General features: G+C 39.4%; 1 protein-coding gene across 1 annotated transcript in view; it reads left to right on the top strand.

Annotated features, from left to right (window-relative positions):
* Window positions 1-25,512, top strand: part of olf186-M (Ki-ras-induced actin-interacting protein-IP3R-interacting domain olf186-M) — a 234,393-nt gene that overhangs the window by 17,935 nt on the left and 190,946 nt on the right. Inside the window, exon 3 of the mRNA XM_083143998.1 lies at window positions 2,620-3,409. Coding sequence (XP_083000124.1) covers window positions 2,620-3,409 — 790 coding nt within the window. The remainder of the gene's footprint in view (window positions 1-2,619; window positions 3,410-25,512) is intronic.

Below are 25,512 nucleotides of genomic sequence, written 5' to 3'. Positions count from 1 at the left end.
GCGTTGCGGGGGGGGGGGGGAGGTGTCGTCCATATATGTTTGTCACTTCATCCATCTAATCGTATTACCATGCATCCTCATCTCTGCCATTAGCCAAAAGCAGAAAGCAAAGTAACTTAAAGAAAACCATTCATTCACTTTCATTCTTGAATCAGCTTCTTGATGTACCGGGTGGCCAGAATTAAAGTTTCCCAACTCCGAGCCCTCTGTAGCCTGTTTGAGGCATCGTAGAACTAAAATTTGGTGAATCCACTATGCAGAGACCATGGGAAAGAGGATTGCGATAAAAAGTTCAATTTTCCGCCACCAGGTTGAAATGTGGCGCTGTACTTCCATGATGGGTTTTAATAATGACGTAAACTGCTCCAATTGGTTATGGATTTGCCTTTACCTTGCAATCTTGCATTAAACGAGAGATTATTTTCTCGCAACTTCCAGCCACTAACAAATGTCTTTCTAATTAATAACTCAGCTAAATCACTTAACGTGAGTGCTGAACAAAAGTTCGGAAGTGATCACAATGCCATTAAATAAGAAAGAACGTGCATTGCTGGTGAAGTTGTTTTATCAGAACGGTAGTAATAGCGCAGCTGCACTGCGAGGTTATTGAACACTGCTGTACTGGCAGAAACCAACAATAAAGATTTGTACACCTGACTTATGTTTTCAATATTCATTATTACAGCGCCACATTTCAAGCTGGTGGCGGAAAATTGACCTACTATATTTTTATCGCCATCCTCTTCCCCATGGTCTGCATAGTGGATTCACCAAATTTCAGAGTTCTACGATGCCTCAAACAGGCTACAGAGGACTCTGAGTTGGGTAACTTTAATTCTGGCCACCCGGTATAACAATTGTTTTATAATTTGTTTGAGTTCATTTGTTTTGAACATTGTTGAGAGAAATGTTTTCTCTTAAAAGAAGTGTAGCTTAACACATAAAACTTCGATATTAACCTGTTAAAACACCACAGAATGGTCTGGATATTCATTTATAAGTGCCAGGAAAAACTGGAAATGTCAAGGAATTTTTCACGGCGTTATAAGAAAGAATCTTGGAAAATATTTTAAAAATTACGGTGGTGAAAATATTTTTTTTTTGTTAAATAAGAAAATCAATTCATATATTCAAACATAAATTTTGCAATTTACTTCATAAAAATAACCTCCGAGTAGTATCATAATAAAACTTAAGTCGTCATCGTATGTTAACTAGGATTTATTTTCACTCTGTTGTCAGAAACAATGCGATGAATATTTGTCCTAACAAACACTATATGGGTGGGACAGTAATGAGCGAATAATACTGATATAACCAGATATAGTACGTGATTTAAGCATCCTGATATTAGTTAATAATTGCAATTGCCACTTTATACAGGTTGTTTCATAAAGGACTGTACAACTTTGAAATTATATATAAATTTATTCACACAACTTACAGAGCTGGTTTTGGTGTCATTTTGTAGCAAAATACATCACGTTTTTACCCTAAAAGTCTGTAAGGTTCAATGTGACTTCCATTGCTAATTTGGCAGACATTCCATCTGAAGTCGATTTCTTGCCAAACCCGCTGCAGTATGTCAGGCGTAACTTCCTCAACTGCAGCGTAGATTCTTGCTCTGAGATCAGCTAGTGTAGCAGGTAGGGGTGACCTGAAAACTTTATCCTTGATAAATCGCCAGAAGTAAAAATCAAGACGTGTCAGGTCTGACGAACGAGGTGGCCATCCAATCGCTCCACCTCGACCTATCCACTGATTTGGAAAGCGGTTACTGAGGAAATCCCGGACGTAGTGCGGCGGTGCGTCATCTTGCTGGAAGTGAATTTGCAAGCTCTGCAAACACTCACTGAAAACCAGTGAAGGCAGCCATTTTGGTACAACTGTCGCTTGCACTAGCGGTGGTGTGATTCGGAACTAAGCTACTACGTGAGTCAAAACTTGATGTATTTTGCTACAAAATGACACCAAGAAGAGCTCTGTGAGGCATGTGAATAATTTTATATATAATTACAAAGTTGTAAAGTCCTTTATGAAACACCCTGTATATACCAGTTGCCTTCTCGGTGAAACCAGTGTATCATCATGCTATATTTCTTATGAATGTTTGAAACTGTTATTGTGGTTGTCATTAATAATATTACAAAGCGTGTGGATTTGGATCTGTGTCAAAAGACGACTTTTTTTTAGAAGTCTCTCATTAATAGTATCAGTTGTTAATAATGTGGTCAGTTTACAAGGTCTAGGATGTTCAAGTGAAGTGGTCATATGGGTCTTGTTACTCTTCGTACAAATTATGGATTACCCCCTAGTTTTTATATTTGTACTACAGAACATTCTATGTATTTTCTTGCATTTTCTTTTCTTTGTAATTGCGTTAGTTTTTTCACTTTTTAGCACATCTGTTTTGCATTAATCTTGTTAATAAATAAATATTGGATGGGTTAACTGTAACGGTGTTAAAATAGCAATAGGGTATGAATAATGTTATGCATTCTTTGCCGGAGTTGCTGCTTTCCGAAACGAATTAGTTTTTGTGTTTCTTAAGTCGTTTCTGGCACTGGTCCAAGGTCCAGCCAATCCTTAACCTTGCTAATGTTTGTGTCTGTTTTCCAGGAACGGTCCACGAGAGCGACGCATCCAGAAGCTCAACGCCGTCTTGTCGTCCTGGGGAAGCACTGCAGTCGAAGCTGCAGGACATCCTTCGCTCCCTGCAGGGCTCACCGAAGACTATCCGTCGAACCCTGAGCGCCCATCTGCAGAGAACGGCGTCCGTTGCGTCCACGCGCACCGTGCCGACTCTACGACAGATCAAGAGCTTCTTCTCTGGTTCCCAAGCCAAGGAACAGTCACGTGATGAATGTCACGACAATCTATTGAGGTCCGACAACAATGTTGTTGACAAGGCTTTGATCCCAATTGGCGACAAGGAAGAGAAGTCGCCGTCCAGCGAGTGCTACAGTGACGAGCGCGCTCGGAGCGTTCTGGAGGTGTTGAGGAGCAACTTGAGCCCGGAGGAGAAGCTTGTCGCTATCAAGACACGGCATGACTACTGGGAAACGGTGAACGAAGAGGAGGACTCGCCTGAGATGACCAGAAAGAGCAAAGGCAGACCGGGAACCTCCGACCAATCGCTGGAGGTCGCTCAGAAGACCGAAGGCGAACCGGCGGCCAAGAAGTCTTTGGTTACCTTGAATCCTCCGAGTCCCTCCGCGCCGGAGATAGTCCTGCAGAGACCGGAGGAACAGTGCGGCGGTCGTAGCTCCGGGGAGAGCACGAGAGCATGCCTCCATCTCGACCTTAACCTGGATGCCGGGCAAGGTCACGAGGGGCGGGCAGTGGCGCGCAAGTCGCCAGTCACCGTCCAGGAGTGGGTCGACTCTCTGCCCCATCCGCAGCATCATCGGTAAGTACCGTTTTTCTTCTCATCTCATTTTTCTCTTTTCTGGTGCATCAACAAGGCCCGCGATTCTGTGGAATTCAAGTACTCCAGTCCAGAAAGTGAAAATGAAAGTGCCGTCTGACAGTAAATTCCGTATTTTTCTTTAAAAATAGGTCTGAAAACCAGGGTGCGTCTTATACGCCGGTACTCAGTTTTTTATTACCTTCGTTTCTGGAAATTTTTTCCGTTCTGAGTTAGACGATTTCCTTGCGGTGTGTGACGAAGATTAAAATGTATATTTTTCTTCCTAGATAGATTAGGCAAGCTATTTGTTGAAAGTGGACCTACATATTACCTTATTATGTGAAATACTGTAAATTAATTATAAATTCAATGGTAAAGATTTTTCCTCAAAATTGTACGAAAAAGGGGGTGCGTCCTGTACGCCGGTGCGTCTTATTCACCGGCAAATACGGTATACAATTTTACATTTGCTTTATTTACATTAACATCAGAGCCACCCTTAGGGGGTGGCAACCCGAGGACTTGTCCAATGCCCCGCGTCAGTCCATCCTCATACAGAATAAAAATATTTATCCTCATTGGCAAATAAGATGATAATTTTGTTTACATTTACAATGCGTAAAGGTGCATGACTCAATAGAAATTTGCCAAACATTGTAAGGATTTGATTAGCTATAACATGGCGGATGGTGCGATATTGATGGCAATGATTTGTGTTCATAACTAGGTGTTCCGTGATCTTGTACCTCAGGAAATTAAGCCAGCCCTACAATACATTCGGCATATTTTAGACTCTCTTCCAAACACGTATATTAAACAGAGAATTTTGCTGACACTACCTTTTACGCAGCTATAAGGAGAGATTTTTTCAAAGCTTAAACTTATCAAAAATTACTTGAGATCAACTACGTCGCATTGAGAAGCGACTTTCCTCGTCTCTAGATTACGGGGAGCTCATTGAAAAGTGTATAAATGAAGAGAAGAAAAGTTGAATTTTGTTAGACAACTAATAGATAGTGCAAATAAAGGCAGTTGAAAGTTAAAAATGGAAGTCTTAAATGATATTAGTTTCACATTACACAAAATGTGTAATATATACTTTATTAGGGAATCGACTCTCATACTGAGCAAGAGTTTATCCAGAATTTCCAATTTTGATGGATGTATGTACGATTTTATTCTTACATGTGCTGAGGGGCCCTTTTACAGCCTCAGCTTTTAACCTGCGATTTTAGTCCCCAGAGAGGCGTGTTGATTTTTAAGGGTCTTGGCCCCACCGTGCCAGCTGGGATGACTTTAACCGGACGTATTGAAATTGAAATTCCTGCATTTAAATAACTAACTAACTGTCTAGCCTTCTTAAAACCGAAAGTTTAGGGCTGCAGCAACAAAAGCCTTGCATCTGTCCCTATCCTGGGATAGATCAATCCCATCTTGTCCATCTCAAAGTTATTCCTCCATCTTCGTCTTGACCTTCCTACAGGTCTCTTACCATCAGGTTTCCCAACCAGAATCCTGTATACTCTTCTTTCCTCTCCCATTCGTGCGACGTGGCCTGCCTATCTAAGTCCTCTTCATTTAATTATTTTAATAATATCTGGACATGAATACAAATTATGCAGTTCTAAATTATGTAACCTTCTTCACTCACATCAAAATAACACATGAAATTCTACACTGTGAACCCAAACATAAATAACATCCTCATTCATGCTTTCCGCGAACTGGAGGGTCTAGCTGACCCTGAAGTGAAACATGCTGATATAAAGCGACGAGTGTTATGTAAACACATCACCGGTTAACGTGAGAAAGTACAGTAAACCCTCGTTAACACGAATCCCAAGGGACCGAAAGTTCAAAGAGTTCGTGTTAACCGGGTACCCAGTGCTGTTTATTTGAAAGACACCAGCCAGGTTACTAATAAGATGTCGGACCTCCCTTCGCTATTATTACAGCATTTACTCTTCGGGACAGGCTTTTTACTGGTATATTGCTGGTGATTTTTTTCCCATTCGTCCTGTAGCCTCGTGAATAGTTCATGGGTAGTTTTCGGTCGAGTGGGTCTGCACTCAACCGACGCTCCAGTTCATCCCAGAGATGTTCTATGGGGTTCCAATCGGGGCTTTGAGCGGGCCAGCTAAGCACATCCACCTGCTTGTCCTCAAACCACGATGCAATGGACACTACTTTATGGACAGGGGCATTATCGTGCTGATGGAGAAACTGTTGCCACATTGTGGACAACATGCTATTGTCCACGATGCCCTCATAAACACCACTCTTCATGTTGGCATTGACCAAAACTAATGGCCTTACCCCAAACCAGGAAAAACAGCCCCAGACCATGACACTACCGCAATGTTCACTTGGGTGTCCAGTGACTTTTGGTTATATAGTGTATATATATACACAGTATTATTTTATAAATGAAACATCATGCAGCAGTATTTACTCGGATAGAAACTATAACAGTATGAAAAATATATAAAAACAAACGTCAAAGGCGCAAGAGCCGCAAACACATACACGCTAGTGGTTGTAATTTTCGAGATTTATTACGTAACTGCGAATTTGCGTAAGTCGTGGGGAGGTGGTTACTATATAGCAGTTATGCACTAAACACAGCTCCAACTTTTTATACATAATTTTACATTGTTTCGCACAAGCGATGACTTCATTGGGAACGGTGCTCACAGTTCACCGCATTGTCGTTCGGTAGCGCACCAGTTTGTCATGCAAACATTGCCATCCACTTTTTCTTGTATTTGTCTCCGCGTACTTATTGGGAAGGAACGACCTATAAGTGCTCCAAGGTCGGTAGGATCGTTAATCCCCCCTCCTTCTACATTCACTGATTCATCGGCAGCTGAGTGAACCTATAATGTCCTAAATGTCATTCGAAGTAGCTGTTCGGTAGCGTTTAATCGTGCACGACTTAGCATCGAGCGTCACGTTCGGATTTGCAAATCTGGTGAAAGCTTTCCTTCGAGCTCGTAACTCGGCCTAGCAGGTCAATGACAAGTTTTCAAAGCTGCCGAGTAGCAGCTTTGTTATTGAATGAACTATTAACCTTGCTTTTTATTATTATTATTGCTTGTTACTGGATAAGTAATAGCTTGGAGCGAGGACTTAGCGTCCCAGTCGAAATTCGGAGTCCACTTATGTACAGTTTAAAGTGGGATCCGAATTTCTCCCAAAAGGGGTGACTACATATGAAAATATTTATAACATTATATTACAACGAACAAAATATGTTCGAACAATCTTTCTCCACATAGTAAAATAATAAAACAAAATTTAGAAGAAATACAGTAGTCGAGACTAGATTTACAGGACACTGAAATAGGTAATTTTCCCAAGTTCTTTACTGCCTTCACTTGAAAAATTTTGATTCTCAAAATTTCGGAGGAGGGTTGCAGCCCCATCAGCTTCCCCCTTTCGTACTCCAGTGATTCTTAAAACAATTAACGTACAAGTACTACCATTCCGCATTTACTAAAGCTATCACCTCATAATGAAAAGGTCCTGGGTTCGTTTCCTGCAGGTGTAGGTATATTATACGGCTGTTCAGTTTTGCTTTGAAGGTCAATTCCCGTGTATAGTTTATCTGCCCACAAATTGAATATAAAACGAGATTCTGTAACTGTCTTCATTTGAACACACGCAGTCACGTATATATTTGAGCTGTTTTTAACATGTCGATAAATCTATATATTGTATTATTTCAAGTGTTACATCTTACAACGTATTCTGTGTCTTCCTAGATCCTCATGTGTCCTCCGGGTATCGAACCTGGAACCCCTTTTGATTACAAGGCGACGACGTTACCACTACGCCATCAGGAAGAGTTTTCTTATGGCCGCGTGCACCAACGCCGATTATTTCGAAGTTCAGATGAACGAGATCAATTTTAATTCAATCTAAATGAACTTGGTTTAAAGATTTGCATTGCACCAACGAAAAACGACGTTCACGAGATTCCGTTCAACTGAACGGAGCTTAATTTGTAAGGCTATACCTGATTGGTTGGCTAAAACAAATTACAATCAAGAACCGCATAGAGTAGTGTGATATGTTAAGCATCAACATGTAGGAGAATAAAGAAATTCGGGCTGCAAACTTTTCTGAATTTCAGAGATGTACTAATCAACCTTATCAATATGTACAAGGATGTAGTGGAGTGTAAAGAAATAACAATATTAAAAAAAGAACTGACGGGACAACACAAAAGGAGAAGGAGAAAGCATGGAACCTTCTTCTACGGGACTTGAATGCCTTACGAAAAGCATTTGATTTTGATGCTACTGATGTCTGTGGTATTTGAATTTTTCATTTCTTAATTCTTATATACTTATATTGTCGTGTCGTGTAAATAGCCAGTAACATGTATTTTCGTAAATTTATACAATCATATTTCCAACACCATGTAGCAATATCGTAAACATTGCTGTGTTCTAATTTGCCTTGCCTTGCACGTAATATATAACATTTATATATGTTTTGTGCCCTGGGGTAGAAAATATTTAGAAACATTACGACTTTGCACCAGTTCTCGAATTATCAGCATTGTACACCCAACATCTCTAGCGTTTGCACGCCCTCGATATCACTTTCCACTGTTTTTCTATTCAAGAACAGCTGCCTGCAGTCGAAGCGTCAATATCGTGAACCGGATGAGCCACCAAAATGGTGGCGAATGGCCGATCAGAAGATAAACTCGTTTTGGTGTTCCTAGATCGCGATCAAGTGCGTGCAATGGAATTTTCCAATGATCGTTTCCCGATCCGAGTTTAAATTTTGATCTTCGTTAGAGCACTCGGCCATTAGTCTATCGGTCTCAAAGTTTGTTCAAGTGAGATCCGAACCAATGTGCCTCCCCCCGAGGATCGAACCCTTGGACCCTTGATTACAAGACGAAACGCCATCTGAGAGGCCTCGAAATGCATACTGTAAGCAATATAACTTCTAATGAATGAGAGGGTTAGAGCTATACTCTGTCCTTCAGTGGGTGTGTGTAGACCGATTTGATGCAATCTGCTTAGTCGGAAATGCATTTTACTTGAACTACAGTAGCGCTGAGCTTTGTGAAACTTCGGAAAATATACAAACTACAGGCTTCCTCGTAACTTTGCCTAGCGACACTAGCGCCACTACCAGGGTTTCAAATGTAGTGGTTGATCTATACACTGCGCTATGATTTATGCATCACGCTGTAGCCTAACATGATAACATTGAAGGACATGGTCAAAGGAAAGGGTACTCAAATCCAACCAGAATGTATAGATATTCATCTGGTTTTTCATTTTCTCATTTTAGGCACTGGAAATACACACTTATGACTAAAATAGGCATTCATATATTTCTTTAAGAAATGGCTTTAACCGGCTTTTTTAAACTTCAGAGCTTAACTACATTTTCTGGCCAAGGGAAAGAGAAAGACGTTGTGGGACAAATTCTCTTGACATTATCAGGCATTCCCCTTGGTTGTAGTAAGTCACAGCAAAGCAATTTTCGGGCATCCCTGGTGGCGTAGTGGTAATGTCGCTTTGTAATCAAGGGAACCCGGGTTCAATACCCGGCACACAGTGATTCGGATCCCAGTAGGTCCAGTCCCAATTAGCTTATCGTGCATAAATTGGACTTAAAATAGAAACTCAAGCAAGGCAAGTTTGATTCATTTGAAATTTTCACACACTTTGCTCTGATTTATTAACGGCTCAAACATGACCAGACGCTCGGAGAGTAAGCGTACAAATTCCAACCCTCATTCCACGCAGTGCAGACTAACTGGGCTCTGGCGGCTAGACCTCTGTGGGGCCTGTGTTGTGGATATAGGCGGAGTTCTGGAGGGTACAGGGGGGCCTGGCACCCCAACTTTAAAAGGACTAAGAAAATAACACATTATTAAATTCAGTTACTACATTTTTGTTATGAAGCCATACCGCAAATCTTGACGTTTGGCATGATGGCATGTGCGGTAACTGCGCCGCAATAGCGGGTCTTAGACGATTTGATTTATGTGTACAGTTTGAAGAAAGAAAAACGTAAAATGACTTTGTGTTGGGTCAACAGTTACTCCTGAGGCATCAAAAGAACTTTTCAATTTAATTTTTCTAAAATTTCTGAAACTTACTATTGTACCGTAACTTTTTTAAAGTAATACAAGTAATGTATCAATAAAAAATTAATGAAATGCAAGATGTAATAATCGTACTGTTTTGTTTATTTTAAAACTGACAACCAATATACTAATTAATATTTGTTTACTTATGCGAGGAAAAATAACATTTTCAAATCTAAAAGGCCTAGAACTCAGTGTTTTTAAGTTGTTGTTTTTTAATTTCCGGGGGAAGGTCTCCGGACCCCTTATAATCTAGGGGATATTCAACAACCCTCAGGTACATCATATGTTTCTCCCCGAGTCTGCCCCCCCCCCCACGCAAAGCAAAAGCTCAAACTCCGCCGATGGTTGTCCCTTCATCCATTTCATGCAATGACCATTCATCTCCCATCGCCACGATTAGCCAAAAGTGGCAGAAAAGCGGCGCAAAATAAATAAACTTTGTAAAATGACACAGAACTTGAACCCCCCCCCAAAAAAAAACATTTTAGGGGCAAGGACGTAGAGGGGACAGTGGTTGAACCAGGAAACCATCCACCAAAGTGGATTGATTTAAATCAGGTTAATTTAAATAAATCATTTATAGAATAATGTACATAAGGAATTTGTAGATATCAGAATCGCTTTTGATGAAAATGCATTAATCTCGTAATCATTTAATGGTGTTTATTTGGCTTTAAGAAAGGAAACAAAATATATGTACTGATGGGGTGACGCTCATACCAAAGGAAATGTAACATGTAAACAGTAAACACACTTAAATTTCTTTTGATTTAAAATTTAATAATTGTTATAGGCAAAATTAGCAAACATTTTGCGTATAAAAATATACAAAATACTGATCATGTTAAACAGTAAATAGTGTCATTACCATTAAACTGTAAATAAACATAGCAGCTGATATTTTGCAAACTATGCCAAAATTCAGCTACAAAGACTATGAAAAATATTTTAAGTTACAATTATAGAGTTCATACAGAATGTTTTGTTTTCACTGGAAAAAGGTTACTGGAATTATTATTGTTTCATTAACCTATTCAACAAACATTTTTATAGTAGGTTCATATATACAGTATCAAAAACAGAGAAATGTACATTTACATATATTTTTATTAGATATATTTATTTATTTATTATTTGCTTTAATCAAACTGTTCAAATATTTTACAGGGCCGTTTACCAGAAAAAGCCTTTCTATAAAAAAGCATATCTACATGTATGGTGCCAAAACACATACAAGTAATTCTAATAAATTTAATAAATAAATAAAAACAATCGTCAGTAATGATTTTTTTAACTAAAGTCATGATTTTTACCCATCCTGCCATCAACTTCACACACAACACACCTCTGCTGCTTTCCCCCCAAGGCTTATACGCACTCCCCCCAAAAAGGTAGAACATTCCCCCCGCCCCCCTTTATGGCGAATTATTTACTCAAATTATTTTGGTCAGACAAAATTTGGGGAACAACATAATACAGACATATTTAAGCAATGTATGTTTAATTTAGGTATTGTTTACAATGTAGACATTTACATGTTTATTATATATTACTTTGACATTGATTGAAATAACATTTTACATAAATGATAACTTCTGACGTTGAATTATTGATAATTTCCTTATTAAAGACTAAAGAATGAAAAAGTACGGCTCACTTTCATGTTTGCTAACATAAAACGTAAAAAAACTGCTCAGGCTCACTGTCATTGTTAGCGTACTGAACCTTATTCTTAACAGTTTGTCTTAATGCCATCGCCGCTATCACCCACAGCCATAGGCGTAGCTAGAACTTTATATTTGGGTGTGCACAAAGGAAAAAATGAGGTCTTGTACCTTTTTAATAGCATATCACTTGGCTCTTTAACTGCACTGTTTGTAAAGGAATATAAATTCACTAAATGACAGTGTTGAAAATTTTTTAATATATGTAGTAGAAAAAAATCAAATTGCATAGAAATTACACACACACAAAATATTCATAAATGTTACAAACAAATACATCAAAATACACGTCATCTATAACAAGAGACGTCTGTCAAAATGTACAATGTTCTTAAACTCATCAATAACTTCATTTACATCAATAGACTAAGCCTTTTCCTGTTCTACAAATAGCAAGAGCAGGGCTTCCAATCTATCCTGCTTCTGAGTTGCTCTTAATTTAGTTTTAACTTGGGTAAGCTTGGAGAAAGCTCTCTCACACTTGCAGCTTGTGACAGGTATAGAAGAAAGCACTGTAGTACAGAGTAGAATGCAGTAAATATCTTCTTTCTCCAATGACATCGAAAATCTATAGACACCCGTTTCATCAGCGATAATGCACACGTTTGTACCAAGTAATGACACTTTCAACTTCTTACAAACTGCCGCATATTTTCTCCCTTATTCAAATATCTGTCTTTAATTCTCTTTGATAAAGCAGCCACACCCGGCACACCCCGTAGCTACGCCTATGCCCACAGGTAGGTAGAAAAACTGTGCATAATAACCGTAACTAAAAACCAATAACAAGTCTATCAAACGAAACAACCCTCCCATTTTGGTGTGAAGATTTATAGAACTGGTAGCTAAACTATATTTTGTTCCCCTCAAAAATTCCCATGACACAGGGCACCCCTGTGCTTGTCCTCCCGTTTCGCCTTATTGCGTTTTCACTAGAATTTCAATAGAATTTCAAATGATTTATGTGACACGAACTTTCTAAGGCGAAACGGGACATCCCATTTCGCCTTATCCTGTTTCGCCTTACACACAAAAAATTTCCCACCTAGGAATATTATCGAGTTGAAGGGTATTTCATTCCAAAGGTATCTACGTACGATTATTTTTACGAACAAATATTAGGTTAGGTTAGGTAATGTAATAATTAGGGAACGGAACTTTATGTGCTAAAAAGCTCGGAAATATTTGTTTTTATATGTCATAAATGTTGAAAATATGTGACAAAAATGAAAAACATATGGTAAGAAAAACAAAATATTACATGCATTTTAAACACCTGAAATCAGTTTCTAAATGCTTACCTCTTAGCGAGCTATTTTTTGGAAGAGTTGCAGTGGATCACAATAGTTTTTTCCAAATTCTCTATTGTAAATCTGTGACGATTATCTCTAAAAAGCATCTTATATTGTGAGAAAGATCGCTCCACGTCACGAGAAACAATGCTTGCATATCTGAAGCACGAAATGTCACTAACGCTGAAGTTTTCCAAATCTTCCTCTTCCTTTACTTCACCTTCCAAAACACGTGCAATTTGGCACAAAGTTTGAAATCCTTGATTGTTCCCAAACATTTCTGTACATTTAGGCATTAGCACTTGTGCATTAGATCCAGTGGGGGTAATATTTTCCCCCAATAGGATCATAGGCGAGGCACCAGAAGTCTGCCATCGAGCGTGTTCAAAGACAAAACACACTCGATATGAAAGAGGTGCGGAGAGTAAACATTTTTCCTTCGAGGATTTCGAGGTAGCTGAAGACAATGAGCGATTTTATGTATTTAAAATGAAAATTTGCAAAATATGTATTTACGTACGGAAAACTGGAAAATATGTGTTTTTATGTAAAATGAAATTTGCTGTGTTGACATATAAGGCTATGATCAGAATTTTGGCAAGAACGAGGGTGTCTCTCTTATCGCGGAAAAAAAACAACATTTATTTACCTAAAGTACCGTTTCCTAGTAATAATTATGATCCTTCATGCCGATAATATTCCCTGTTGGAAAATTTTTGTGTGTAAAGCGAAACAGGATAAGGCGAAATGGGATGTCCCGTTTCGCCTTAGAAAGTTCGTGTTACATAAATCATTTGAAATTGTTTTGGGGGAGGTGAAAACGCAATAAGGGGAAACGAGCCGTAATCCCCCTGTGTACACCCAACGGCAAAAGAAATAGTAGGCGAATTGTCCACCACCATTTTAATTCGATCTTAATTACACAATGTGTTGACAATGAATTGAAATAAAGACGTCAATAAGCAGAGAACTATGTCTGCTTCGAACCAACATAGTTTCATTCCTTAAAATAACAGAGGATGCAAAGTAAATAAGTAATGAAAATAGGGGTGGACAATTTGCTTACCATTATCTTTGCCGTTGACTGTATATGTAAGGATACTGTCCGTGCTGTGCAAACTGCTTGGTTAACAGCCTGTCTCGACCTTGACTCCTTCCCGGAAGCATTGTGCGCGGTGATAATAATACTAATAGTAAAAAGAAGTGTTGTGGAAAGTAGTTGATAAGGTGGCGGTGATTAATTTGCCAGCGAATACGTGTCATTTGTTTGTATTATTTAGTGGTGGACAGGCATTCGGTTGCGAGTTTCGCTAGCGTGTGGTGGCAGGAATACAAGTAGCTCGACGTGGGAATTGATCGTTGATGTTGCGATAGTGTTCATGGCGGTAAGTTTGGCCAATGTTTGCACTTCTCTTTAGGTAATGAACGATTTTCATAGCACTACCTGATTATCCGACGTTGCCCGGGTATTTATTTATCCCAATCTTCTATTAGACAGGAGAATAATGAATTGTAACTATAGTGTAAAATGTAACTAATTTTATGTACAGGTATCTAAAAGTATATGTACAGTATACAAATTATAAAGTAAAATATTTTACAAATTCACTAATATTAATTGAACTGAAAACTTGATTATAAACAACATTTTTAGTTTCACCTCCAGGAGCAAGAATTAATAAATTCATCTTAGCGACCCCGAAAGCTATGGATTCTACACTAATATCGGTCGTTTTCGATTATTTTTACGTGTCACCCCCTTCCCACCCACCTCGAGATTGTAAGTCATGTGTGTACCAATTTTGGTTGAAATTGCTCCAGGCGTTCGAGAGTTAGTTCATTTTTGACATTTTACTTTTCACCCCCTCTCACCTCCCATGCCGATAGGTGATGAACTTGGCATTGAGAGTGCCACCATTCATCTTAGCGACCCCGAAAGCTATGGATTCCACACTAATATAGGTCGTTTTCGATCATTTTTACATGTCATCCTCTTCCCACCCCATCCCTAGGGGCCAGGGGTATCTTACCCCACAGTATTTCTTTCCAGATTTCAAGTGATACGTGTACCAAGTTTGCTTGAAATTGCTCCAGGCGTTCGAGAGTTATGCCGGAACAAACATACATTTATATATAGTATACACACACACACACATCCATTTTTACATATAGAGATTGTGATTGGTCGATACAGAGTGCACGAATCGCGCTGCAAAATCACGGATGTCTGGCGTTTGTTCTCGCATACATCGGTCCAGTGGTCGACTCGCTGTCATGTTTCCGAAGGTTCTGGGTTCCATCCATTATTAGTGATTTAAGGAATAAGTTACTTTAGGGATAACAGCGTAATCTTTCTTGACAGATCATATCGACAGGAGGGGTTGCGACCATGGGCGTAGCCAGAAATTTTTGCAGGGGGTCGGGCAAATGATAAAAGTTGAATGGTAGAAATATAATAAGTAGGTCTCGGAAGTTGAGGAAAAATCCTTCTTTTTTTCCCTAGTGTCCAAAGACGAGGCCCAACATAATATATGTTTATTTTGGGTCATTGTAGGCCAGAAAAAGGTGGGTTTTATTTGCCCTTTTCGGCGTTTTTTGGCTTATTGGTCCTTTTTTAGCATCTTTTTAGCTCTTAACGGCTTTTTTTGCAATTTCACCTTCTTTCGACTACGTTTCTACTGCCCATTCTCAATTCGAATCATCAGTAGTTCACCACCTCTTAAACATCCTTTCTGTAGTAAAGAAATAAAAAGAAAGAAAGAAGTATATTTGAACCATCCCTGAAACGAGAGAAAAACATTTTTGGACGACTGAAGCATGTACTGTACAAGGTCCTTTAACTGTAACTTGTCTGGAAAGTCGCGCTGTAAGTGGCAACTTTATCTTGTTTTGAACCTTTAAGTTTTTTCGCACTGTGTGTTTCATACCACGAGAATTTTTTATTTTTTAATTCATTAAATATGTAATTAAAACTGAAGCTATTAATTAATTTGGATCACATTTCTACGTCCTTTTTTCCGTTTTTAGGTCCGTTTTTTAATATTTTTAGGTCTTTTTATAGGTCTTTTTTTGGCAATTTATTAATATATTCAACTTCCGGGGCCTAATAATAAGTATTACCATGGTTATAAATGTTATTATATAATAATAAAATAAATATTATAATCTAACAAAAATAAATGTTATTCGAAATAATAATAATAATTATTATTGTTATTATTATTATCATGGCCGTAGGCAAGGAAAATTTTCTGGGGGGGGGTTCATTCATAATTGTTCCCATGGGTGTCGCCAGAAATTTGAATAATGGAAATAATAACAATAATTATACAATAATAATTAAAATTTCATAATAATAAAACAATTTTATTCCAAAATAATAATAATAATTATTATTATTATTATATCCTTAAGGGGGCTTACTCAATTCAGCAGATGAGTGAATATCGAGCACAAGTTTTTTTTTGTTTGTTTTTTACGTTTCGTACAGTGTGTACTGAAATGCACAATTATTATACTTTGTTATCAAATTTTAAGATACCTTCAAGAAAAAGCTCTAAAATTTAGATAGAAATTTTAGTCATAAAGTTTTTGTTGTTTGACCCTTTTTTTTTGGAATTTTGAAAAGTGTGGAACCAGTTACTCTCTTTAAAAACTTAGCCTGGTGCATGGATTGTAACCTCAATCGCGTAATGCGCTACGAAACTGGAGATCCTAGGTTTGAACTCCTATCAAGGAGGATTTTCAACTTTATCGGACAGGGAATTTAAAAGCTGGAAAGGGAATTTTGGGACAATCATAAGGGAATTTTCAGTGTATATTCCTTGTGACGCAGGAACTAAACTGGAAAGAGGACATCATAAATGAAAATGGAGGGGTCATGGGTGGACTGCAATTCCGAGAATAAATCCTGTTTCACTCAACTTTCAGAATTCCAAATGTATGAAAATTCTAGCTCTATCGTTTCAACATTGTCTCCTTGTATTTGTGTGATGCTTCGAAAAAAAATTTGAGAATAGTTACAGATTTTGGTTTCTGAACTTCCATTAATCCAACATGTCAGATGTTTCGGGGGGGGGGGGGGTTGAACCCTAGAAACCCCCCCTCTAAATACGGCCATGATTATTATGTAAATGGGGAGAATCGATCAACCAAACGAATGAATTCCAGCACAACTATTTTCCATTATTTCTTTTGCATTTTATGTAGTTAGTATCTGAAATGCATTTTGATATTAACTTTTGCACGTCTCGTTCAAGAAACGCTCTAAATGTTAGGGGGGATTTTTTTTTCATAAAGTTTATTGTGTGACCTCTCACTTACAACTGTAATTCTTAGAATTTTGAAAACTGTTTAACCATTGTTCCTGTATTTTTCACTCAATGTTTTCGATCCAGTGCATTTTTACTTTGATTTTTCTGTTCAAATACTAACAAAATTAACTTTATTTCTGTTCTTAACAATAAGAGTAACAAAATTTCGGCTTTCTTGTATCTTTAAATGGACGATGTCAATTTCCAGGGGGTCCACCGACCCGTTCGACCCCCCCTCCTCCTCCCGACGCCCATAATTGCGACCTCGATGTTGGATTAAGATATCATTTGGGTGTAGAATTTCAATTTTGATGGTCTGTGCGACCTTTAATTTCTTATACGATCTGAGTTCAAACCGGCGTGAGCCAGGTTGGTTTCTATCTATTAACAGAGCATGGCCGTTCTATTGTGTCTATGCTTTCATGTATGTCCCCTTCCTCGTAGTACACCCTGGCCTGCATTTTGCAGACTAGCGAGGGTCTGGCGCCTCGATTCAGCCTTTGCACTTTGTTACGGTACAAACATGTGAGACGATTGATTGATTGATTTGTTATAGTATATTACTTCACTTTTGTGCCACTTTTGGCTAATTTGCAAAGATGGGGATGAGTGATGTGAAGGATGAAATTGATGAATGGACACTCACAAACATTCATGCCCAGGCCGGGATTCAAACCCGGGACACCTAGCGTCGTAGCGCGATGTGCTAACTACTCCGCCACGTAGGCCGGCACATGTAAGACGAGAACGATAGACAGATTTCTAAAATCAAGACTTGGACAGATTTCTAAAATCAAAACTTAGACAGATTTCTAAAATCAAGACTTAGATAGATTTCTAAAATCAAGACTTAGTGTCCGGGACGAAAGAGAGAGAGGGAGGAAGGAAATAAAGAAGAAAAAGAGAGAGAGAGAGAGAGAGAGAGAGAGAGGACAGAAAAAACTCCCCCCTCTCTCTCTCTCTCTCGGTGTCGATCCTGTTTTCGCTATATTTAAAATATTTACCCAAATCAGCCATATTTTTACTGTGCGACTTCTTCAGACATGAAAGAGGATATCTACCTGCTTAGTAAAACAAAAATAATATTTTGTTTATAGTAATTGCAATGTGAACACAGTGGCAATTGTGAACGAACAGGTCATTGTTGCAGACATTTGCAACTCGAGACGAAACCGAGACTCTGCCAGTTTAAAATGGGATCCGAACCACTGTGCAATGTGCCTGTACCTGGTATCGAATACGGAACCCATTGATCACAAGGTGCTCTCGTCGCTCTTATAGCAGCGTACCTCTAGATTTATACCGATGAGACAAACTCGTCCTTGCTTTGCCCAAGAATCGAACACAGAATCTCTTGTTTCGTGACCCATTACGCTAACCAATCCACCACGGAGGCTGGTCACGATTACCAGTTGCATTGTTCTTTGTAAATAATCTCTCTCTCTCTCTCTCACACACACACACACACACACACACACAAAGTGAGAGTCTTTTTTGGTGCAGATGTTTTTGGAGACCACTTTCACTTCTTGCACAAGTGAAAGCAGTTGGCAACATTTGACAAGTGATTCGCCACTATAATAGCATCCTGTAAGCCATGCAAGCAAATGTCATGATTAGGTTCCGCAAGGCTCCGAAGAGGGTACCCGCAGGACCCTTACAAAGTGAAGAGAATAGGCCCATGTTTGAACAGATCTTATGGCCACATAGCAGTTGGCACGGTGTTGACATATCTGTCGTTCATTGATTATTTTTTCCCCTAAGTTTTTTTTCCTGAACGAATGACAACTGAGTATGTAACTTGGTTGCCAACTGTGGTGCTTTTCAAGTTAGGAACATTTCACACTGTAGTGGATGTTAATAGATTGAACCGTACAATGGGAAACGAAGTAAACATTTTCTATTTACACTGTATGACGAATATATTATTTTTAATTGGGACTTTCGTACGTCTGCGCACTTAATTTTAGACTGGGTGGCTACCATCCTAGAAGTCATGGAAATGTCATGGAAAGTTGCTGTATATCTGGAAAAAATCCAATATTTTTTATTTAAGTGCACTGAAAATACATTCTTGATCAAAGAAGAGAAGGACAATCAAGAAATTTTATAAAATTGTTGTGAACAAAGTACGCTACAGTTTGATATACTGGCAAGTAAAGGGCCACTTACGGTGAAACAAGTTGTCCAGTAATACATATATTTTGTGGAAAGTACTCATCTTAACTAAGGTACAGGTGAAGTATTAGGGGCAATGGGTCCGAGGTTAAGGAGATAAGTGGTCTCAAAGTTAACATGGGAGTCTATGGGAAGAATTCGTCGCTAACTGACACCAAAGTAATGTTTGAATCCAAACATAGAGTGATGAGATTTTTAGAGGAAATAAATGTCCAACTACAGGTCGCAACCCATTCATTAGCCATAGGAACTCTTGACTTTGTTTATCTAAAAGCTTGGCTTTGTGAGGTAGACCAGGTCAGGGAAATAAGTGACTTCTGCTTCGACTCGATCGGGACCGACAAGTGCTTCAAGTGCGACGAAATCGCATTTGTATGAGTCACGCACTGTTTTCTGAACTTCACATTGATTGTGTCACTCTTTGAATCCAATTACCATGCTTTCTGCTTCCAAATAACAAATTACTTTCAAATTTCATAACAAAATGTGCTATTATTTGATTGTGTTCATTGCCTCTAAAAATCTCATCACTCTATGTTTGGAGTGAAACAACACTAGTGCCTTAGCGCCAGTCGGCGACGGGTTTTACGGTCTTCCCATAGACTTCCATGTTAAATTTGAGACCCCTTATCTCCTTAACCAGCGATCCATAATACTTCACCTGTACCTTAGTTAAGAAGAGTACTTTGCAAAAATACAGGGTGTCCACAAGTTATCTTCACAACTTCAAATCTAAATAACTAAATAATGGAACGAGGTATCTCAGTTCTGTTGCCTTCATGTAAAAGACAAACTCTCGAAGTTTTGTTTCAGGTACATTGAGTAAGTGGGGAAGATGTGAGGTCACATTTCCACAAAATGACTACTCCACAGGAAAAGGCACAGTGTGTTTCCTTTTCTCACAAATTATTGAACAGGCATAACTGTCGAATTTGGGGGTCCGAAAAGCTTCATCAGGTTCGAGAAATCGACCTTAGATGAACATTTTCCTGGTAGATGGATTGGGAGGAATGGCCCAGTTACTTGGCCACCAAGATCACTCGAGATAACCCCTTTGGATTTCTTTTTATGGGGTTATGTTATGGATATTGTGTACCGAACGCCAGTTCCTAATATTCAAGTCCTACGACAAAGGACTACTGCAGCCATCGCAACTCTTATTGAGGAGGTACTAGAGCGGAAATGGCAGGAAATCGAGTATCGCTTTGATATCCTACGGGCAACAAGGGCACACATAGAGATGCATTGAAGTGGTAAAAAAAAAAACTTTGAGAGCTTCTCTTTTAAATGAAGGAAACAACTGAGATACGTCGTTTCATTATTTCGTTATTTAGATTTGAAGTTGTAAAGATAATTTATGAATGCATATATGCATTACAGGACAACTTGTTTCACCGTAAGTGACTCTTTACTCGTGAGTATTACCGGCAGTTACAGTACAAATTACATGTTAAATACTCTTGGAAAACGTGCCATGTTTTGAACTGTTTTCAACTATAGATCTAGTACAGTAAGTGGCTATTGACATTCTTACTACTTTCATGTTGCAATTCTTGGTTTGTGTTTGGTACATGTTAGGATTAATACATATATTACTAAATTTTACTATAATTATGATTTGTTATAAGAACTTGTTTATCATTAGTCAATACATTGTGTACAAGCTTCTGTATTAACAGTAAATTTGTGTTCAGTTTTCCTTCTTGTTATTACTTTTAACATCGTTTAGTGGGTTTCTAAGTGTTGCTTAGCTAAAATTTAGTGTTGTCCTTCTTTACACATGTGTGAATACATGAATTGCTCTAACGACTTGATCTGGAAAAGTTAGGGAATTTTGTTCACGAAATTTTAGACACCCTGATTCACTCTGGACTGCATTATGCAGTCTCTCGAGACCCTGGCTCTGGACTCACATCAAGTATAATCATCTTTTGGGCTCGTGTTATCCGTATATGTTTTGTGATTGTCCCTTCATCGATATCATCTTCTCACCATTCATCCTCATCTTCGTGATTAATCAAAGGCGGCAGAAATGCGAAGAAGAACATACTAAATCAATCAATTTTAGACGAGAAATATTTGAAGCAACGGACAAGGGCATGGGTGCTTCATTGCATCTTCGTCGTCTTGTCTATAAATGAGGGCTTCGGTTTTGAATTTGCGGCTCCGTTACCGCCTACTGGTATTGAACTTCGTTTGAAGTGTGTCAGATGTACGGAGTGTTTCCGTGACCTTGATTCATACTTCCAGGGTGGATAAAGACTGACGCAAGTACCAATATGGGTCCAGAAATGCGTCATTAGAAAGTTATAAGTCAAAAGTAGTTGGGTCGGCTATGACAGTTGTAACGGTCGGATTGACCATTACTGGTTTTGGTATATTGTAATAATTAATTGCTGGCCAGCTACAAGGTGTAGGGTTAAGTAATATGCTTCCATGAGTGTACTTTTATGTTATTATTGCATGTAAGTGTATCTGCTTATTGGATTGTGTTTGCTGGATGTTAGATTCCCCTGTTTTTTACCTCCCCGGTTGGGGAGCTAGCTGTCTTACAAAAGACCGTTGGCAGTGGAATTTTCCAACGCTACGGGGTCCACGTCCACGGACGTTTACCCCGGCTATAAAAAAGGCCAGTGGGCTTTAGCTAAAAAACAGTTTCCCCATTGATCGACGAAAGAGGAACGTCTCCTCAAGTTTAGTCCACTCATGGTGGCTACACTGGATATAATACTGTAGCATCTGGTTATGCCAGCCCCTGTTGCTGTCCCAAGTCCCCTTTTAGAAAAAGCTTTGAATATGTAGATATTTCCGTATTGATGCCCAAAGGAAGGAGTGAAGGCGTAAGGAAACGCATTTGAAATGAACGGAATATCATTTAAGCTGAGGATAGGCCCACCGAGATAGTTATGCTAATTCGGTGGTAAGGGAAGTGCCGATGGTTATGCCATAGGTGCGCAATTATATTGATTTAGAGATTTGGTAATTTGGTCTATGCAAGACACTCATGGAAACGCTCTGTAAAATATGTGTATATATATAACTACGTATAATAAACCAGTATATCCTACGAGAATGTTATGATTTCAAGAACTACGGTACTGTCCATTTAACCAGTTGTATATTCACTTTCTGTACATGTGTAAACGAACCAGGGACATAAAAATATAAATTATGTGAAACCTCCCCTTTCGTAATTCCGGCGCAAATATAATCTGCTCGCTTGGCACGCAGGGTGAGGTGAAAGGAGAGATTGAGGGATTAAAACAGGAAGTAATCCAGAGGGCCGGACAGAAACGAGGGATAGGGGGGCGACACTTTCACACAGTGGAAGAAGATAACTGAAAGATGCGGCTTCTAGATTTAATATGGACATTACTGCAGTGTAACTTGGCACTATATGACGAAAACCTTACAGAAGTTGTTCAAAATGGCGGCCCCCATCGTCGATGCGGGCACGACAGAGTCGAATCAGCTATAACATCTCTGGAGTCATTCTGACCATATCACAGGCAGCAAGGATTCTTGCCAGGAGAGGATGCAAGGGGTGTCTGTAGAATGTATTGACTGTTGTAATGTCCGTGTTAAATCTGTCGTCTTATTCCACTGTCATAGTCAGCCCCCAAATAGTTACTTCTTAACACTTTTTAATGACCCCAGACTGGGGTTTCTTATCTCACTGGGGTCAGTCTCCATCCACCCTGGAAGTTTGAATCACGGTCACGGAAACACCCTGTATGTCTTCCCTCTATTTGCTGAAATTTCTATCGAGTGTGTCACGATCTTGGTCCATCTTGATAAGTAACCGCTTGTATCCTGCATTTTAGGCAACCGGTTTCGCCGTTGCGCGTCGTAGGCTGCATACGGTGCAGGATAAAAAATCAATTTCATCGCGAAAGCTTCGGATACAGACGAAGGTGCTACCGTCTCTCGCTTGTTCCTGCATCCGTCGATATATCTCGAAGTGTCAGCGATTTATGCCATATCACCCGCAAGGATACACAGATCATCGACTCGTAAGATTCGCCAACCAATCGAATCCGGTCCTGGACATAGTTGTTCTTTGAGAGTGTCCCTACATGAATTTCATCATATCATCACTTATCCTGATCTTCGCCATTAGCCAAAGGTGGCAGAAGATCTAAGTAAAATGAACCAAATCAATCAATCATTTTTTTATGATTCTTGGATGATAGTGGTAATTCACGTCCAGTGAATTTTTTACAGGGCAGTTAGATCACATTTTATTTCAATTCAGCTCATTTATCAACAAGAATTCACAGCAGAAAAATAATTTTGAAAGTTTTCGTGACGTTGATCATTCAGGTTAGGGCTTTGTTACCCTCAGCATCCTTTACCATTTCTCCCCCTCTTTTGTGTGCTGCTCTATTTTTCTTCTACCCATTGTGTTGAGGCACAATTTCCACCGGCGCTCGCAGTTCCTGTTGCGAATCGATGATCGTGGCTGAGCGCGAGGCGGGCCCAAATAAGGAAGTCCTGGCGAACTTGTTCCCTACACAACTTGAGTATTCTCTTGTTTTTGTAGCAGTGAGATGAGAGTTGTGTTCCTGCCCTTTAAGGAAGTCTACGTTCAGAATGGATATTCTTCTCTCATCCGTAACGGAGTGGTAGCGTATAGTGCGTTACGAAACCTGGAGATCCTAATTTCGAATCCGTGTTGGGAGTGCTGCGAAATGCGACTGTAATTTTTTATGATACTTTGGCGCCTCTCTTAATTTGCAAAGTCGTCACTTTTGGCGACCACGCAGCTCTCATACTCGTACTTAAACATGATGGAATGCACGATGCGATATCCGAATCACGATTCCTAGATCAAATACCCGAATCTGCATTTCTAGATCCAATATCCAAATCCCGATTCCTAGATCCACCTGCTCCGTGGCCGAGCTCGCTAAATGGTCGACTTTCTTTCTCACCGTCGTAGTCCCCGAGTTCGAATCCCGGCGTGGACATCTGTATTCTTTCCGAACGCCCTTGTATCAATTTCATATGATCACTCATCCTCATTCTCACGATTTTCCAAAAGTGGCAGAAAAGCGACGTTAAATAACTAAAATTCAAAACGCAGATTCCCAGATCCGTTGTCCGAATCTTCAAACATTAGTATCTGTCCATACTTACTACAAAGATAACGTTAAATAACAATAATAATGCGAACAGCTAGATAGTTTACTTTGGGGGGGTACCTCGTGGCCCCCTATTACTGGGAATCGAACCGGGGATCACCATACTAGAGCGACAGTGTGAGCGCACGGGAGCGAATGTGTATGTGTATTTTAGCTCTTGAATACACACACCTGTGAAGGAAGTGTTAGCAAGCCTTGGAGAGCATTATCTCTGGCAGACGCGGCCTTGAAAGTCGCTTAGTCATCCGCGATCTTGCCACGGGATAATTATGTTCAAGTGCTGAAGGAATAAAAAGTGTAGTATTCTTGTTTTGCGGGTGCAGTGATGCAATCGAAGGAAGTGTTGCCTTGGAGTGTGATTTTAATCAGGCGTTTCCGCAGGGGCGATATTTGTGTATCGGATTAGGTAATCCTCTCCTGTATATTGTTTCCTCTGTTTCGACAGAGCAGTTATTTGGTTATTTTACTTCGATCTCTGACCCATCCTTCCTCAACGTATGCCTCTGTCTTCTCTCACACACAGAAACACTATTCGCGTTCTCTTCTGTACCCCTGCTTCTTTCTATTCTCTCTGTCTGGACTAATCACGGCTATTGCCTATCACTCACGATTGCTGCACCTGTTCTCTCTTTTCTCTCCCTCTGCTCTCTTTCCTTCGTTTTTCCTTTCCCTTTTCCAGGTCTCCCTTCTTCCTTTTTTCACCTGTTCTCTATCTCCAACTCTACTAATTATTTCTAACTCTTCCAGATCTTCCTCTGTTTTATTTCTTTCTCTTTCTCCACCCCTTCTTCCTTTCTTTGCCTACCCCTCCTATCTTTCTCCATCCTTTTCCACACCACTTTTTCTCCCCCTTCTATTTCTTTTCCCTTCCATGCGTCCTCTCCTTTTTCCACTTCTCTTTCTCTCTCCATCTTTCTCCATCTGTTCCCTCTTTTTTCTTCATCTTTTTCACGCCACTTTCTCTGTCTCCAATTCTTTCCTTTCTTTCTTTTCCCTTCCATGTCTCATCTCCTTTTACCCACCTGTTCCCATTTTCTTTATACATCTTTCTCCACCTCTCCTTTCTTCCTTTCCTCACTTCTTTTCTCCATCCTTTTTCTTCCATTTCGCTACCGTGTCTCGCTCCACTTTCTTTATTTCTCCCTCTCCTCTCTTCCTTTCTCTTGTCTTCTACTCCCCTCTTTTTTAATCCATCTATCTTCCTTATCCTTTCTCTCCTTTTGTACCACACTCTTCATCCCTCCCTTACCTTTTCCATCCTTTCTTGCATGTTGGCTGTTCCCGACAAACGAGAAGGCATAGACGGTCACTGGCCGAGCGTGAAGAAC

Source organism: Lepisma saccharinum, chromosome 22, assembly GCF_977018435.1.
Source record: "Lepisma saccharinum chromosome 22, izLepSacc3.1, whole genome shotgun sequence".
NCBI lineage: Eukaryota > Metazoa > Arthropoda > Insecta > Zygentoma > Lepismatidae > Lepisma > Lepisma saccharinum.
The sequence above is the reverse complement of the archived record's forward strand: the minus strand, read 5'-3'. Positions and strand labels throughout refer to the sequence as shown.